At 42.6% G+C, this 19,860-nt stretch overlaps 1 protein-coding gene across 2 annotated transcripts in view; it reads left to right on the top strand.

The window, feature by feature from the left end:
• The window catches only part of LOC133550095 (nardilysin-like), a 158,340-nt gene that overhangs the window by 62,523 nt on the left and 75,957 nt on the right, over positions 1–19,860 (top strand). For both annotated transcript variants that reach the window (XM_061896167.1, XM_061896166.1), the window contains exons 13-17: positions 202–322; positions 601–659; positions 18,690–18,744; positions 18,842–18,946; positions 19,175–19,298. In XM_061896167.1, coding sequence (XP_061752151.1) covers positions 202–322; positions 601–659; positions 18,690–18,744; positions 18,842–18,946; positions 19,175–19,298 — 464 coding nt within the window. The remainder of the gene's footprint in view (positions 1–201; positions 323–600; positions 660–18,689; positions 18,745–18,841; positions 18,947–19,174; positions 19,299–19,860) is intronic.

The raw sequence follows: 19,860 nt of genomic DNA, 5'->3' as shown, positions 1-19,860 counted from the left end.
TCAGGGCAGGAGGCTGCTGAATCTGAGCGAAGAGGATAGATTTTTCTTTTCCACAACTTAAAGTATTACTTTTAAAGACCCATACTTTTGTGCCCTCCTGGGCTCTAATAGCTCTATAAAAGGGCAGCATTGTGTTGTTGTTTTTTTTAAACAATGTATAATTCTTCCATCGTTCCAATCCAATCATTTGTACGCCTGTAGGTGCTGGGCCCTCGCTCTGTTTGGCGGCAACAGCGAAACCGGCTTCGACCAGAACGCCACCTACTCCATCTTCTCGATCTCCATCACTCTTACTGACGAAGGTTTTCAAAACTTCTACCAGGTTAGCTTCTTCTGTTTCACGAGAGAGCATGGCAAGTCCAATTTTCCAGGACTTACCAGCTCAGCTGTCTGGCGTCTGCTTTTAGCAACACATCGGGTTATTTGAGGAAAGTGTGGAGTGCTGCCATGACAACCCTTGTTAACCAGGGGAGACATTCGACAAGGGAGCTGTTTTGTAACCTTAATGGAAAATAAATGCCCTTTTAAAATGTTACCACAGCCTCGAGGACACCGTTTATTATAATGGGGAATCAATGCAACACTACTTTTTCCTCACAGGTGACACACCTGGTGTTCCAGTACTTGAAGATGCTGCAGAACTTCGGACCTCAGCAAAGGTACTCACATAAGCACAAACCACTTTAGTTAAACATTTCTAAACCAGCAATTTTAATAGTGATGTCCCGATCCGATATTAATAGCAGAGATTGGTCCATTTAGTCCAGAACGCGGCAGCACAACTTTTAACAGGGGCCAGGAAACGCCAGCATATAACCCCATTTCTTCAGAGTTTGCACTGGCTCCCTGTTCATTTTAGAATTGATTTTAAATAGGGGTGGGCAAATTAATGCGTTAATTACGAGTTAACTCATCAATCTATTAACGCCGACAATTATTTTATCGCACATTTGCGTATGTTGTTTACATGCTTTTATTTTGTTAACGCCTTTTCTTAACAAGATGCCGTCGCCCGGATGGGCTTCGGCGTGGAGGGGCTCTTGGTAAAGATGGAACATTTGGGCAAAAATACCGGACAATTCTGCAAATTTCATGGCTGGCTTACAGCGTGGTCACTTACGACCGCCAGACAATTCTGAATGTGGATAGATCGGGCCGTTTTGGACTGAATGACGCGTGCTTGCTAGACCGGCTAGCTAGCATGGGAATACTTTGCCGGCTACATCCAGCGGCCTGTGAAGCAGCGGAGTATATGTGTTGTCTGTCTATTTATGAATAATGCAGACGAGGCGTGTTGGCTGAGTTCTTTACGTTTGCTTTCAGAGCGTGCATATCACAACATACAAGATGCCGTCATGGCGACACAGCCTATACCGGGCTACCGCGCATGCTCATCACTCCTGTTGCATGCAGGGTAGGGTAGTTCTTTTTTTTCGTGGCTCATAACATCACAATATAGTACCATGTATATGCGTTCAGTTTATCAAAGCACCAAGCAAACAATGGGAAAATTCCCATCATATCAATTCCTAGATATGGTCATAATTATTTTAAGTGCACTACGCAGAATAAACACAACATTATTAATATTGCTACTACGGATAATTTGATCAAAAATTCCCTAAAACAGCCCACTACCTATAATAGAGTTTTTTTAAACATAAGATCCCTGATAAAAAAAAATGTTTCTGCTGTTACCTCAGAAATTGCCTGTTCAGATGTTATGATTGTGGCTCAGAGATTTGTATGTAGATTATATTTATTTTCCATAACAAACAGGATAACTTAAATACCCTGGCAGTGGCAATAAGCTTAAATGTTTGTATTTACATTTTTTGAGTTGATTTTCATGAAATATGCTATTTAACTGCTACTGTTTAACAAGGACTGATTTAAATTGTGTTTGCACAACAAATATTTTGGCGCTTTTGTTCATGTGGGAGAATATTCCAATAAAGGTGCACTACACACTACTTTTGAATTCATTATTGGGCTTTGCGTATACAATGCAGTTAATCGCGATTAATCGGAGAAATAGTGCGATTAACTTCGATTAAAATTTGTAATCGTTGCCCAGCCCTAATTTTAAAACATTGCTGTTTGTTTTTAAATCTTTACATGGACTGACACCTCAATATATCTCGGACCTCATCCAAATTTACATTCCTGCGCGCGCTGAGAGGTCCGAGAGCCAGCTCCAGCTCGTGGTGCCCAAGACCAGACTTAAGACCAGGGGAGACAGGGCCTTCTCTGTGGTCGGCCCTAAGCTCTGGAACACTCTGCCGCTCCATGTTCAAACTGCTTCCACAGTGGAGTGTTTTTAGTCTCGTCTTAAGACCCACTTTTATTCTTTGGCTTTTAACACTATGTGAGTTCTGTGGTCCTCTGTCCTCTGTTGTCCACTGTGTTTTTTACACACACGCACAAGTGAATGCAATACATACTTGGTCAACAGCCATACAGGTCACACTGAGGGTGGCCGTATAAACAACTTTAGCACTGTTACAAATATGCGCCACACTGTGAACCCACACCAAACAAGAATGACAAACACATTTCGGGTGAACATCCGCACCGTAACGCAATAGAAGAAATACCCATAACCCCTTGCAACACTAACTTTTCCGGGAAACTTCCAGCAAACTGACCAATAATTAACGTTTTACTCATGCATTTTCTCTTGCTACTTCAAGGCTTGAATGTTTGGTTCATTCATTATTGTTATTTTCTTTTCAAATTTATTGTACACTTAAATTTTTTTTTTACTGTTTTAATTGATTTTACCCTTTAAAAGAGTTTTTAATCATATTTGTTTTTATATTGTTTTTATTGGTATTATTTTCATTTATTTTTTGTTTTATTCAGTCATTGGTGGAGCATAATATTGTTTTTAACATGGCTGTGCAGCACTTTGGAAACGTTATTGTTGTTTAAATGTGCTATAGAAATAAAGTGGATTGGATTGGATTTATCCATCCTTTTTTTACCGCTTGTCCCTTCTGGGTTTTGGGTGGTGCTGGAGCCTATCTCAGCTGCATTCCGGCGGAAGGCGGTGTACACCCTGGACAAGTCGCCATCTCATCGCAAGGCCAATTAGGGCTGGACGATATATCGATATACTCGATATACCGCGGGTTTGTCTCTGTACGATATAGAAAATGACTGCATCGTGATATTTGAGGATAGGTCCTCACGCAGTTGCTTTTAGCTGCGGGCATTACACTACATGCGTTTATCACTCTTTCTTGTCTCTCCTTCTCACAGAGAGTTAAAACAAGCGCACCTTCTTACATACGTCACATACTGACGCACACTGAGTAGAGAGGTAGCGACACGGGTAACGTTAGCAGTGGTGCTATAGGAGCGGTGCGAGTGGTAATACGAGATAAAAAAGGTGCGAATCTGGTCAATCAATCAATCAATCAATGTTTATTTATATAGCCCCAAATCACAAATGTCTCAAAGGACTGCACAAATCATTACGACTACGACATCCTCGGAAGAACCCACAAAAGGGCAAGGAAAACTCACACCCAGTGGGCAGGGAGAATTCACATCCAGTGGGACGCCAGTGACAATGCTATGAGAAACCTTGGAGAGGACCTCAGATGTGGGCAACCCCCCCCCCCCTCTAGGGGACCGAAAGCAATGGATGTCGAGCGGGTCCAACATGATACTGTGAAAGTTCAATCCATAGTGGTTCCAACACAGCCGCGAGAGTTCAGTTCAAGCGGATCCAAGACAGCAGCGAGAGTCCCGTCCACAGGAGACCATCTCAAGCGGAGGCGGGTCAGCAGCGTAGAGATGTCCCCAATCGATACAGGCGAGCGGTCCATCCTGGGTCCCGACGAGCGGTCCATCATGGGTCTCGACTCTGGACAGCCAGTATTTCATCCATGGTTATCGGACCATGAAGGAAGAATTAGTTCACAAGAAAAACAGCACAGTGTAATGAGTGATTGGCATAGTAATGCCGGGTTTGTCCCTCCATGGATGCGTCGACAAGAACACAGCAATAGTAAGTTTAAATGATTTATTAAACTTAACAAAAGCAGGCTACGAACACAAATACTGGAGCTAACAGACAAAATAAACCAAGGGCGCTAGCATAAAAGCTAGGAATAGAAAACATAAAAACTAAGACTGGCACAAAGGCACACAAAAAAGGAAAAACAATTCATAGCGTGAGAGCTGGAATAAAACAAAGGTTTAGCGTGAAAAGCTAGCGAGAATATACTTACATGAAGTCAGTCAACACTGTTGCTAAAAGGCAAATTTATGGACCCAGACTGAACAAAGAAAAGAGGAAAGCTTATATAGGGAGAAATCAAGGAGAACCAGGTGTGTGTAGAAAACGAGGAGCAGGTGAAATCAATGTGTAACCATGGTAACGGACTAAACAGGAAGTAAGTGGGTCAGAAGAGAATGAAACAAAGATGGAAAAATAAACATGTGAAGATCTGAGTCACAGATTGCAACAAACAGGGTCCGTCGTCTGGTGGTGGTTTGGCTTCAAGCGGGAATATGTTGAACAATCATGCGGCAAGAGCGTTGCTACAAAAAGTAGCGGCAATGCTAATGTGTAGCACCAGTTGAAAACTCACCCGCTAGAGAATGAAGAGTGCATGAAACTCTGCATGTCAACATCTCCGGCCGGTGCCACAGCACACAAAATGCCATAGCAACCATTTCTACATGCACACCGTAAAAATAAAAAAAAAGAAGGCTAAAACAGAAGGACGTAACATCCGCAGTAACCTACCACATTCACTGTTTGATTTCCTATTATGCAGCTCATTTTTATTTGACAGTTATTGAAATATCTTGTGTGACATCATGCACAAAAGTGCACTTTATTTATTTTAAACTATTGTAGTTGTTACGTCTGTTCGGCATTGTGATGCCGGGTTCGATTCCCTCGAGGATGCGTCGAAATTGAACACAGCAAAGGTAAGATATACACAGTTTATTTAAATAACAAAAAGAGCTATATAACAAAAATGCTGGAGCTAGTTGAATAAAACAAACAAAGGACGCCAGCATAAAAGCTAGGATATACAAAAATGAGAACTAAACTGGCACATAGACACATTAAAGAGAAAAACAAAACATATAGCATGAGAGCTGGAATAAACAAATGGCTGAGCGTGAAAAGCTAGCGAGAATATACATACGATGTAGAGTGCAGGCGTAACTTGTTGCGTGAAAGCAAATTAGAGTCCCAGAAAGAATAACGAAAAGGGACGGGCTTAAATAGGTGAGTAATCAAAAAGGGACAGGTGTGCAGAAACCGTGATTAGCAGGTGGGATCAATGAGGAACCATGGTGACTGACTAAACAGGAAGTAAGAGTGTAAAACAGTGATACAACAACTGGAAGTATAAAACATATGTGGTGATCCAAGTAGCGGATCGCAACAGTAGTGGCACTCTGTACAAAAAGTGCACGTTTATTTACTGTTGTTTTGATATGTCATCTTCGTGACATCATGCACAAAAGTGCACTAATAGCTTGTTTTAAAATGTCTGACAACCTTGCACTTCCTGTTTTGGAATTTACATGAATGTTTTTGCCACTCCTTAATAACTGTTTAATTAATACAGTTTTGGTAAATTGTGGTTTCCCTCTCTGCATGAAAGTTTAAAATGAGCATTTATTAATGCAGTATGAAGAAGAATGTTTTAATGTAGACACATAGAATCATCATACTGCTGTGATTATGTGCATCAAGTGTTCATTCAAGGCTAAGGCAAAATATTGCGATATATGTCGTGTATCGTGACATGGCCTAAAAATATTGAGATATTAATAAAAGGCCATATCGCCCAACCTTAGTGCTAACAAAGATGGACAGACAACATTCACACTCACGTTCACACACTAGGGCCAATTTTAATGTAGCCAATCAACCTATTCCGATATCACTAAAATTGAATTATATGAGCTTGCATCTAAACTTAGATGAAAATGGTCCTGCAGCGGATTTACTTTTGCAAAGCTGGACAGGCAGTTAACATCTCGATATCCTCCAATAAGCGCACACAAAATGTTTCCTATTTAAGTATTTTACAAAAGGTAATCGAGGTAGGCTACTAAAAGCTTGCAGCTACACAACAGCTAAGCAAACAATAGCACACACGTTACATTAGATTAGATTAGATTAGATAGTACTTTATTTATTCCGTCAGGAGAGTTCCTTCAGGAATTTTCAGCACAATCCCATTCAAGATCAGACAAACATTACAGGGAGACAGAACAGGATCGCTGACGGGTCTGCCGGCTTCCAGCGCCCCTTACAAAAAAGATGTAAACAGGGGGGGAATAAAAGATTAAAATAAAATAAAAAAATCGGTCTTAGCCTAGGCCCTGGAGTGGGGGTGCAGACTGAGGCCAAGGGAAAACAACAACTCATAGCCATAGTACACATCCCTCTCACATGTGTGTAAGAGGGAAACATCAAACATCAAAGAACACAAAGGACATTAAAGACATTAAAGCACAGTGGGCACGGAAAGTATTCAAACCCCTTTAAATTTTCCACCATTTGTTTCACTGCAGCCATTTGCTAGAATAAGAGTAGTTAATTATATTTATCAATTTTTTTTACGGCGTGGCCCAGTGGAAGAGTGGCCGTGCGCAACCCGAAGGTCCCTGGTTCAATCCCCACCTAGTACCAACCTCATCACGTCCGTTGTGTCCTTGAGCAAGACACTTCACCCTTGCTCCTGATGGGTGTTGGTTAGCGCCTTGCATGGCAGCTCCCTCCATCAGTGTGTGAATGTGTGTGTGAATGAGTGAATGTGGAAGTAGTGTCAAAGCGCTTTGAGTACCTTGAAGGTAGAAAAGCGCTATACAAGTACAACCCATTTATCATTTATTTCTCATTAATGTACACTCAGCACCCCATATTGACAGAAAAAACTAAAATGTAGAAAAGTTTGCAGATTTATTAAAAATAAAAAACTCAAAAATGACATGGACGTAAGTCATGGGTGTCAAACTCTGGCCCGCGGGCCAAATGTGGCCCGCCGGGTAATTTAATTTGGCCCTTGAGGCAATATCAAATTAACTTTACAGCTGGCCCACCATTATTATTGCTGTAACACCGCAATTTCTCACACTTGCCAATCCTCCCGAAGTTCAGTGCCCCTCCAGAAAATCTCCCGGGGCAAGCATTCTGCCGATTTCCACCCGGACAACAATATTGAGGGCGTGCCTTAAAGGCACTTCCTGTAACATTCTCTACAACCTGTCGTCACGTCCGCATTTCCTCCATACAAACAGCGTGCAGGCCCACTCGCATGATATATGCGGCTATTACACACACATAAGTGAATGCAAGTCATACTTGGTCAACAGCCATACAGGTCACACTGAGGGTGGCCGTATGAACAACTTTAACACTGTTACAAATATGCGCCACACTGTGAACTCACACCAAACAAGAATGACAAACACATTTTGGGAGAACATCTGCACTGTAACATAACATAAACATAACAGAACAAATACCCAGAAACTCTTGCAGCACTAACTCTTTCGGGACGCTACAATATATTTTGATATTTACCTCAGAAGGCTGCAAATAGAAATGAGGCATTAAATTTGTATATAAAGTTTATTTGATATGCCATTGATATTTTTTAATTATTATTATTATTTGAAACTCAATTTTGCATGTCACTATAAAGTTATATAAGCCTCGCTTGTTCAATATTTAATCAATCATCAATCAATGTTTATTTATATAGCCCCAAATCACAAATGTCTCAAAGGACTGCACAAATCATTACGACTACAACATCCTCGGAAGAACCCACAAAAGGGCAAGGAAAACTCACACCCAGTGGGCAGGGAGAATTCACATCCAGTGGGACGCCAGCGACAATGCTGACTATGAGAAACCTTGGAGAGGACCTCAGATGTGGGCAACCCCCCCCCTCTAGGGGACCGAAAGCAATGGATGTCGAGCGGGTCCAACATGATACTGTGAAAGTTCAATCCATAGTGGCTCCAAGACAGCAGCGAGAGTCCCGTCCACAGGAAACCATCTGAAGCGGATCAGCAGCGTAGAGATGTCCCCAACCGATACAGGCGAGCGGTCCATCCTGGGTCCCGACGAGCGGTCCATCCTGGGTCTCGACTCTGGACAGTCAGTACTTCATCCATGGTCATCGGACCGGACCCCCTCCACAAGGGAGGGGGGGACATAGGAGAAAGAAAAGAAGCGGCAGATCAACTGGTCTAAAAAGGAGGTCTATTTAAAGGCTAGAGTATACAAATGAGTTTTAAGATGAGACTTAAATGCTTCTACTGAGGTAGCATCTCGAACTGTTACCGGGAGGGCATTCCAGAGTACTGGAGCCCGAACGGAAAACGCTCTATAGCCCGCAGACTTTTTTTGAGCTCTAGGAATCACTAATAAGCCGGAGTCTTTTGAACGCAGATTTCTTGCCGGGACATACGGTACAATACAATCGGCAAGATAGGCTGGAGCTAGACCGTGTAGTATTTTATACGTAAGTAATAAAACCTTAAAGTCACATCTTAAGTGCACAGGAAGCCAGTGCAGGTGAGCCAGTACAGGCGTAATATGATCAAACTTTCTTGTTCTTGTCAAAAGTCTAGCAGCCGCATTTTGTACCAACTGTAATCTTTTAATGCTAGACATGGGGAGACCCGAAAATAATACGTTACAGTAATCGAGACGAGACGTAACAAACGCATGGATAATGATCTCGGCGTCTTTAGTGGACAAAATGGAGCGAATTTTAGCGATATTACGGAGATGAAAGAAGGCCGTTTTAGTAACGCTTTTAATGTGTGACTCAAAGGAGAGAGTTGGGTCGAAGATAATACCCAGATTTTTTACAGAGTCACCTTGTTTTATTATTTGGTTGTCAAATGTTAAAGTTGTATTATTAAATAGAGGTCGGTGTCTAGCAGGACCGATAATCAGCATTTCCGTTTTTTTTGGCATTAAGTTGCAAAAAGTTAGCGGACATCCATTGTTTAATTTCATTAAGACACGCTTCCAACTGACTACAGTCCGGCATGTTGGTCAGCTTTAGGGGCATGTAGAGTTGGGTGTCATCAGCATAACAGTGAAAGCTAATACCGTATTTGCGTATGACGTCACCTAACGGCAGCATGTAGATGCTGAAGAGTACAGGGCCAAGGACCGAACCCTGGGGAACTCCACACGTTACCTTAACATAGTCCGAGGTCACACTGTTATAGGAGACGCACTGCATCCTATCAGTAAGATAAGAGTTAAACCATGACAGGGCTGAGTCTGACATACCAATTCGTATTTTGATACGCTCTAATAAAATATTATGATCGACGGTATCGAAAGCAGCGCTAAGATCGAGGAGCAGCAACATAGATGACGCATCAGAGTCCATCGTTAGCAATAGATCATTAGTCAATTTTGCGAGGGCTGTCTCAGTCGAGTGATTTGCCCTGAAACCGGATTGAAAGGTTTCACATAGATTGTTAAACGCTAAGTGCTCATTTAGCTGCTCCGCAACAATTTTTTCGAGGATTTTCGAAATAAAGGGAAGGTGAGACACCGGTCGGTAGTTTACCATGAGGTCAGGATCGAGGTTAGGTCTTTTAAGGAGAGGATGAATAACCGCTTTTTTGAATGCAACGGGAACAGTGCCCGAGGAAAGTGATAAGTTTATAATATTTAGCACTGATGGACCTAATAATACAAAAAGCTCCTTGATAAGTTTCCCAGGAAGTGGGTCAAGTAAACATGTTGTTTGTTTTATTCCATTTACACGTTGTAACAATCCTTCTAATGTTATTTCATCAAAACGAGAGAAACTATTTTGGATATTTGCAGTATCCGCCGTATATACAATCGTATCTGTGTTACTATAACCCCGTTGTAGCTGGGACGCATTGTCTTTAATCTCCTTTAATGCAAAACTTGTTTGGGTCCCTATTAAAAGGTTAATTTGTTCAACCTTGGCCCGCGGCTTTGTTCAGTTTTAAATTTTGGCCCACTCCGTATTTGAGTTTGACACCCCTGACGTAAGTATTCAGACACATTTCTAAATGCTTTCTTGAGCCGCCTTTGGCAGCAATTATATCCTCAAGTCTTTTTAAATATGATGCCACCTCTCAAGCTCCATCACGTTGGATGGGAGGTGTTGATTTTCATCTAGGGCAGGGGTCGGGAACCTTTTTGGCTGAGAGAGCCATGAAAGCCAAATATTTCAAAATGTATTTTCGTGAGAGCCATATCATATTTTTTAACACTGAATACAACTACATTTTTAAGTAAGACCAACATTTTTAGAGTATAATAAGTCTCTTATTGTTTGCTATAAACGACATTATTGACTGCTCAGGAGAGTTGGCCTCTTACAATTTTATATCATGTTTTTTAGCATGTGTGACTGAATTTTATCTGTTTCATGTATATAATTGAATAATAAGGGACGGCGTGGCGCAGTGGGAGAGTGGCCGTGCACAACCCGAGGGTCACTGGTTCAAATCCCACCTAGAACCAACCTCGTTCCGTCCGTTGTGTCCTGAGCAAGACACTTCACCCTTGCTCCTGATGGGTGCTGGTTGGCGCCTTGCATGGAAGCTCCCTCCATCAGTGTGTGAATGTGTGTGTGAATGTGGAAGTAGTGTCAAAGCGCTTTGAGTACCTTGAAGGTAGAAAAGCCCTATACAAGTACAACCCATTTATCATTTATCAACAACACCCAGAAACGCCGCCGGCTTCGCTGGGCCCGAGCTCATCTAAGATGGACTGATGCAAATTGTAAAAGTGTTCTGAGGTCTGACGAGTCCACATTTCAAATTGTTTTTGAGAACTGTGGATGCCGTGTCCTCTGGACCAAAGAGGAAAAGAATCATCCGGATTGTTCTAGGCGCAAATTGCAAAAGCCAGCATCGGTGATGGTATGGGGGTGTATTAGTGCCTAAGGCATGGGTAACTTGCACACTTCACCCTTGCTCCTGATGGGTGCTGGTTGGCGCCTTGCTTGGCAGCTCCCTCCATCAGTGTGTGAATGGGTAAATGTGGAAGTAGTGTCAAAGCGCTTTGAGTACCTTGAAGGTAGAAAAGCGCTATTCAAGTACAACCCATTTATTTATTTATTTATTTATTTATTCTTTTTAATAACATTGTTATTCTGAAGCTAACCAATAATAAATCAAATGTCATGTCTGTTGATTATGTTTTTGTTTGGCCATGTGCTGTTTGTCTTTTGGACTCTTTAAGTTCCTGTTTTTTTTTCCACTCCCTTGTCTGGTTTCCTTGGTTACTCATTTTGTCCACCTGTCTCTGGTGGACAAAATGCCCTCTCACCTGCTTCCCGAGCACTAATAAGAGGCAATATTTAAGCTCGTCTTTGCCAGTCAGTCGCCCTGGCGTCAATGTGATCTCTTCTTGCCCTGTGCTGACTTGTTTCATGCCTTACCATAGTTTTGTGCTTCATGCCATGCCAAGTAAGTTTTGTTTGATGTATGTTCATAGTCTGTTTATAAGTTAGCTTTCTTCCTTAGCCCAAGTTATGCCTCCGCTTTGAGCGATTTTTGTTTGTATCTTTAAATTAAGTCACGTTTTTACCTAAATGCCATGTCCCGAGTAGTCCGTCTGCCTTCCTGGGAGAACGACCCCCCAGCAAGCTGCGACCCCCCCTCATGACATAAAATACTTCTTACCATTAATGCGACTTCTTGAACAGGTGCGGTAGGAAACGGATGGATTGAGAATGTTTTATATTTTGAACGTTATTTTTAGCACTGTGAATTCCAGCGGAATTACTCATAATTATCGTGTTAAGCAATGTCAGCTAAGATTTATCTTGAGAGCCAGATGCAGTCATCAAAGGAGCCACATCTGGCTCTAGAGCCATAGGTTCCCTACCCCTGATCTAGGGTGTCTCTGTACATTGCTGCATTCATCTTAGTCTAGTCAGGACGGTGACCAAGAACCCGATGGTCACTCCGTCAGAACTACAGCATTCCTTTTTGGCAAGAGGACAACCTTCCAGAAGGACAACCATCTTTGCAGCAAACCTCCAATCAGGCCTGTATGGTAGACTGGCCGGACAGAAGTCATTTCTTAGTAAAACGTTTGCCAAAATGCACCTGAAAGACTCTCAGACCGTGAGGAAAAAATGTATCTAGTCTGATGAGAGAAAGCTTAAACTCTTTGGAGTGAATGTCAGGCATCATGTTTCATGTCAGGAAACCAGGCCGATACCATCTCTACAGTGAAGCAGGCTGGTGGCAGCATCATGCTGTGGGGAATTGTTTCCAGTGGCTAGAACTGGGACATAAGTCAGGATCGATGAAAAGATAAAAGTACAGAGACATCCTGGGTGAAAACCAACACTTTCCGTCCAATCTGATGGAGCTTAAGAGGTACTGCAAAGAGGATTGTGCGAAACTGCCAAAAGATAGGCGGGCCGAGCTTGTGGCAAAGGAGTCAAAAAGATTTGAAGCTTAGAAAAAAACGAGGGGCATGACAAAAAGGAATTGACAAGCACCGGCTTGGTCTATTCCTGTACTTTGCAGCGCTGCGTTTTCTTGCTGCCCTCAGTCTCCTCTTGGATAAAATAGTTAATAGCAGACCTTTGATCTCCTGCATTTCCTGCATGTCTCGAGTCAACATTTTTTTTTCAAGACAGCCAGGGATGGGTACCGCTTACATTTTAATAGCTACTGTACCAATTCCCGGCACCTGAGAACCCATTCCAGTAGTCAACGATACCAATTTTTGGTACTTTTGTGTGTGTTAATAAATTTTGTTTTTGATAAGAAAATCTATGTTTTTATAATAATAATAATAATAATGTATTAGATTTATATCGCGCTTTTCTATTGTTAGATACTCAAAGCGCTCACAGAGAAGTGGGAACCCATCATTCATTCACACCTGGTGGTGGTAAGCTACATTAGTGATTCCTAGAGCCCCAAAAAAAGTCTGCGGGCTATAGAGCGTTTTCCGTTCGGGCTCCAGTACTCTGGAATGCCCTCCCGGTAACAGTTTGAGATGCCACCTCAGTAGAAGCATTTAAGTCTCACCTTAAAACTCATTTGTATACTCTAGCCTTTAAATAGACCTCCTTTTTAGACCAGTTGATCTGCCGCTTCTTTTCTTTCTCCTATGTCCCCCCCTCCCTTGTGGAGGGGGTCCGGTCCGATGACCATGGATGAAGTACTAGCTGTCCAGAGTCGAGACCCAGGATGGACCGCTCGCCTGTATCGATTGGGGACATCTCTACGCTGCTGATCCGCCTCCGCTCGAGATGGTTTCCTGTGGACGGGACTCTCGCTGCTGTCTTGGATCCGCTTTGAACTGAACTTTCGCGGCTGTGTTGGAGCCACTATGGATTGAACTTTCACAGTATCATGTTAGACCCGCTCGACATCCATTGCTTTCGGTCCCCTAGAGGGGGGGGGGGGGTTGCCCACATCTGAGGTCCTCTCCAAGGTTTCTCATAGTCAACATTGTCACTGGCGTCCTACTGGATGTGAATTCTCCCTGCCCACTGGGTGTGAGTTTTCCTTGCCCTTCTGTGGGTTCTTCCGAGGATGTTGTAGTCGTAATGATTTGTGCAGTCCTTTGAGACATTTGTGATTTGGGGCTATATAAATAAACATTGATTGATTGATTGATCTGTAGCCACAGCTGCCCTGGGGTGGACTGACGGAAGCGTGGCTGCCAGTTTGCGACTACGGCCCCTCCGACCACCACCAATCATTCACTCATCATTCATTCACCGGTGTGAGCGGCACCGAGGGCAAAGGGTGAAGTGTCCTGCCCAAGGACACAACGGCAGCGACTTTGATGTCAATAGGTGGGAAGCGAACCTGCAACCCTCAAGTTTCTGGCACAGCCGCTGTACCCACTACGCCATGCCGCGACATTAAAAAAAGAGCTGATGATGATAACTGCTGTCTAGTTGGTATATTTTGTACTATGTTTACATTTTGTGAGTCTCAATTACAGTTTGATGGCAGTAGTGTTTTGTTGGGTTTGTCAGTTCAGTCTTTGCTAGTTTTGTTTTTTTATTGGGCCTTTAAAAGTGTTAATACTGTAAGTAGTGTACTTACTATGCACCGGATGTTTTATTTTAAACGTGCATCTTTGTTGTAGTTTCAGTTAACAAATTTGGAGGTGTTGAAATCGTCATATAAAATCGCTAATGCTCATCAGTAGCATGGCAATGGCAAAGCCAATGTTTATCAGCATCAAGCTAGTGCATTTTTTTAAATGTGAAGCATTACTTCACTTGGGACGGCGTGGCGCAGTGGGAGAGTGGCCGTGCGCAACTCAAGGGGCCCTGGTTCAAATCCCACCTAGTACCAACCTCGTCACGTCCGTTGTGTCCTGAGCAAGACACTTCACCCTTGCTCCTGATGGGTGCTGGTTGGCGCCTTGCATGGCAGCTCCCTCCCTCAGTGTGTGAATGTGTGTGTGAATGGGTAAATGTGGAAGTAGTGTCAAAGCGCTTTGAGTACCTTGAAGGTAGAAAAGCGCTATACAAGTACAACCCATTTATTTATTTATCATTATAGAATGGAGCATTTTTTGAAACAATTTTTTTTTTGGGGCATTGACAATTGCAACATTATCGAGAGGTAGTTTGGCTGAGTAATCGGCAAGTGCTAAAGCAGGGGTAGGGAACCTATGGCTCTAGAGCCAGATGTGGCTCTTTTGATGACTGCATCTGGCTCTCAGATACATCTTAGCTGACATTGCTTAACACCACACCTGCAGCCCGTTATGCTTTTCAATCAGGCCCGCCGGACATTCCCCAATTTTTTTTTTTTAGATCTTCAATATGGAAATTATAGCTGCCATTATGGTGTGCAGTGATGTTTTCAAATTACTGCGAGTCTTGAACTATACAAAGTATTTCAATGGTTGAAATCTGCTCTTTTGCATGATACACTAGTTACTACGGTAATCTAATTAGTTACTATGCTAATCTAATTTGTTACTGTGGTAATCTAATTCACGGCAGCTCGGATGAGGCACCAAGCAGTGTGGGTGGGGAGCGTTTCCACTGAGTGTAGTCAGCTGGAGGCGTGTCTTAATAAAATTAAACAATGGATGTCCGCTAACTTTTTGCAACTCAACGCCAAAAAAACGGAAATGCTGATTATCGGTCCTGCTAGACACAGACCTCTATTTAATGATACAACTCTAACATTTGACAACCAAACAATTAAACAAGGCGACACGGTAAAGAATCTGGGTATTATCTTCGACCCAACTCTCTCCTTTCAGTCACACATTAAAAGCGTTACTAAAACGGCCTTCTTTCATCTCCGTAATATCGCTAAAATTCGCTCCATTCTGTCCACTAAAGACGCTGAGATCATTATCCATGCGTTTGTTACGCCTCGCCTCGACTACTGTAACGTATTATTTTCGGGTCTCCCCATGTCTAGCATTAAAAGATTACAGTTGGTACAAAATGCGGCTGCTAGACTTTTGACAAGAACAAGACATTTTGATCACATTACGCCTGTACTGGCTCACCTGCACTGGCTTCCTGTGCACTTAAGATGTGACTTTAAGGTTTTACTACTTACGTATAAAATACTACACGGTCTAGCTCCATCCTATCTTGCCGATTGTATTGCACCATATGTCCCGGCAAGAAATCTGCGTTCAAAGGACTCCGGCTTATTAGTGATTCCCAAAGCCCAAAAAAAGTCTGCGGGCTATAGAGCGTTTTCCGTTCGGGCTCCAGTACTCTGGAATGCCCTCCCGGTAACAGTTCGAGATGCCACCTCAGTAGAAGCATTTAAGTCTCACCTTAAAACTCATCTGTATACTCTAGCCTTTAAATAGACTCCCTTTTTAGACCAGTTGATCTGCCGTTTCTTTTCTTTTTCTTCTATGTCCCACTCTCCCTTGTGGAGGGGGTCCGGTCCGATCCGGTGGCCATGTACTGCTTGCCTGTGTATCGGCTTGGGGACATCTCTGCGATGCTGATCCGCCTCCGCTTGGGATGGTTTCCTGCTGGCTCCGGTGTGAACGGGACTCTCGCTGCTGTGTTGGATCCGCTTTGGACTGGACTCTCGCGACTGTGTTGGATCCATTATGGATTGAACTTTCACAGTATCATGTTGGACCCGCTCGACAACCATTGCTTTCCTCTTCTCCAAGGTTCTCATAGTCATCATTGTCACCGACGTCCCACTGGGTGTGAGTTTTCCTTGCCCTTATGTGGGCCTACCGAGGATGTCGTAGTGGTTTGTGCAGCCCTTTGAGACACTAGTGATTTAGGGCTATATAAGTAAACATTGATTGATTGATTGATGAGGCACCAAGCACTGTGGGTGGGGAGCGTTTCCACTGAGTGTTTCCAGAGCAGTCAAGCTGAAATGCGGTTGTCAGGGACAGACGCGGAAAGACATTTTTACAACACATTTCTAAAGCTTAGTGATGTATCAGATTGTAAGTGGGTTTTTTTTTACCCTTCACTTTCATATTTCGCTGTGTTTGTTGCATTTCTGTTGCATTGTTTGATTGTAACAAAAATGCAATAAACACAGCTTGTAGGGCTTCACGGTGGGAGAGGGGTTAGTGCGTCTGCCTCACAATACGAAGTTCCTGCAGTCCTGGGTTCAAATCCAGGCTCGGGATCTTTCTGTGTGGAGTTCGCATGTTCTCCCCGTGAAAGCGTGGGTTCCCTCCGGGTACTCCGGCTTCCTCCCACCTCCAAAGACATGCACCTGGGGATAGGTTGATTGGCAACACTAAATCGGCCCTAGTGTGTGAATGTGAGTGTGAATGTTGTCTATCTGTGTTGGCCCTGCGATGAGGTGGCGACTTGTCCAGGGTGTACCCCGCCTTCCGCCCGATTGTAGCTGAGATAGGCGCCAGCGCCCCCCGCGACCCCAAAAAGGGAATAAGCGGTAGAAAATGGATGGATGGATGGATGTTTGATTGTAAAATATGTCGATCGAGAGGTGGTGTGACGTTCATATGTTGTCAATTTTCAGTGTTTTATCGTTCATAGTTTATATTGTAAATCCCAAATGCTTTATTTTCATGTACATTCTGGGTGTCTCGTTCAGTAATACCATTCTGTTTTTTAAGACAGTCTCTCATAACTTTTTAAGCATTCAATCAGACATTATTGTGAGTTTTTGTATTAGTGTTTCTAAAAATCAGATAAACCGGCCCTCAGACACATTTTTTTGTCTAATTCCGCTGGTAGTAAGTATTAAGAATAACGTTAAAAATATAAAACATTCTCATGCATTTTAATCCATCCATCCGTTTTCTACCACACCTGTTCAAGAAGTTGCATCAATGGTATGAAGTTTTTTTTATTTATTATTGGTTAGCTTCAGAATAAAAATGTTATAAAACAAAAATAAGACTTATTATACTCTAAAAATGTTGGTCTTACTTAAAAATGCATACATTTTTTTTTTTCAGTGTTAAAAAATATGATATGGCTCTCACGGTAATACACTTTAAAATTTTTGGCTTTAATGGCTCTCTCAGCCAAAAAGGTTCCCGACCCCTGTGCTAAAGTGTGATGTCACGAGCAACCCGGGTACAGTAACATGGCACTGTTAGGCTTTACGGCAGGGGCGCTCACACTTTTTCTGCAGGCGAGCTACTTTTCAATTGACCAAGTCGAGGAGATCTACCTCATTCCTATTTATAATTTATTTTTATTTATTTATGAAAGAGGCATTTTTGTTAACAAGTTAATGGTGTTTAATGATAATACAAGCATGTTTAACACATATAGATTCCTTTCTTTCATAAAGACAAGAATATAAGTTGGTGTATTACCTGATTCTGATGACTTGCATTGATTGGAATTAGACAGTGGTGCTGATAACGTCCGCATTTTCAAATGGAGGAAAAATAAAGTCCTCCTTTCTGTCCAATACCACATGAAAGTGGTTGGATTTGGCATCTCATTTGTCCAACTTGCATACTCGTTTTTAAACACTTTGTTATGAGAGTAGCATATGTGTGTGGCCCTTTAATGTCTGGCAGCAGGTGAGTGACGTCAGTGAGTGTGCGGGTGGGCAAGCAAGTGATACATTGGCATCAAACTCCGTAGCTTGCTAGCTTGTGCACGCTAGCTTTCTGAGACTCTTATTTTGTTAGCACAGGCAGGATGAAACAGGTCTTTTATGGTGAAGACAGGAAGTGTGCAGTCGGTCTTTAGAGTTTTGACAGTAGGTACGGAGTCTCTAGAAATAAAATGTGTTTCTCTGCGTCCGCCCTGTTAGTGATTTTTTTCTTAAATACGAGCTCGCAGCAGCCAGCGTCATCTCACAAGATCCTCGGGTGCCGAGAATGTCTAACAACTGACGAAAGTGAAGTCTTGGTATGATTGATGATTGCTCATTTTTATGTATATTTTTTAATGCCTGGCTTGAGATCGACTGACACACCCTCCGAGATCGACCAGTCGATCGCGATCGACGTAATGGGCACCCCTGCTTTACGGCAATCAATGCCTGGTATGACCAGCGGAATTCAATCTGTGCCCCAAAAAAAAGTACCGGATTTGGTAACCATCCCTAAAGACAACACGGTTTTGGTAGTTTCCAGCTACACGAAAAGCAAATTAGACCGTGTGTGCTTTGGTTTATTTATTTTGACGTGTGAGTGTCTGTGTATTCAATAAAACAAGGAATTGTCCTTCTTTTGTTGCTATCAGGATATATGAAGAGATTCAAAGGATTGAGGCCAATGAGTTCCGTTATCAGGAGGAGGTAAGGGTCCGAATTGCTCTCTGCCGCTCGCTCAGTTTGAGTCACGTGTACTCGTTGCGTTTTACCGTAAAGCTGTGTTCCATTTTGTGTTTGGCAGACTGACCCCATAGAATACGTGGAGGACATCTGTGAGAACATGCAGCTGTTCCCCAAAGAGGACTTTCTGACAGGAGACCAGCTGATGTTTGAGTTTAGTCCAGAGGTCAGCAACTTCACTTTCAGCTTAAAAACACGTATTTTCAGTCTAGTCATTGTTGTCTGTGTGTGTGTGTCCTCTTGTGCAGATAGATTGCTTTGTATGGAAAGTGAAATTGAAGCTTTGAATAAAAGTTGCTTGCTTCCCGCATTCTGAGATTGTTCCTGCATAAACAACACAAATTTACACACGGAAAAAACTGAAATTTGTCCCTGCGTGTGTGTTTGTGTGCAGGTGATTGGTGCAGCACTGTCCCTGCTCACCCCCGAGAAAGCCAACCTGATGCTGTTGTCACCAGAACATGAGGGCCAGTGTCCCCTCAGGGAGAAGTGGTTTGGAACACAATACAGCGTGGAAGGTGTGTGTGCGTGCGTGTGTGTGTGTGGTCCAACAACCCACATGAATATATTGTCTTTTCCTCTTCCTGCAGCAATGTCCTCGCTGCTGTGAAGTAGTCCAGCTATTTATCTCTGTCGCTTCAATGGCACGATACCATCACGCCACTTGAAAAATGCAACAAACGAGCGTGCAATTGTAGTATAAGAAGCTTTTTATTTGCTTTGGAACTAAGTTTGTCACTGGACTGAAATTTCAGTTGTCGATACCAATATTTTTTAGTAATTAATCATTTTAATAATTTCTAACAGTCTTGATACTTATTTAATTTTGTGCTACAAATATAAAAAAAAACGCACCCATATACTTTTAAATCCACTACTTTATTAAAAGCTGTTTCACACTGTCGGGTTTTAGGACTACTGTGCTTCAGCATCTGTTTGCACAGAATTCAATTTGCAGTAGCAGCTGGCAGGCGGTAACTATACATTCAAAAAAGTACAGCAGTATATTAAAACAAATATTGTGCTCATAATTATGCTTATAAATAACAATAGTCTAATATTTTCTTTCTAAAATAACAA

This window comes from Nerophis ophidion, linkage group LG03 (genome assembly GCF_033978795.1).
Source record: "Nerophis ophidion isolate RoL-2023_Sa linkage group LG03, RoL_Noph_v1.0, whole genome shotgun sequence".
NCBI classification, from domain to species: domain Eukaryota; kingdom Metazoa; phylum Chordata; class Actinopteri; order Syngnathiformes; family Syngnathidae; genus Nerophis; species Nerophis ophidion.
Note: the sequence above shows the minus strand (reverse complement) of the source record. Positions and strands in the feature narration are given on the sequence as shown.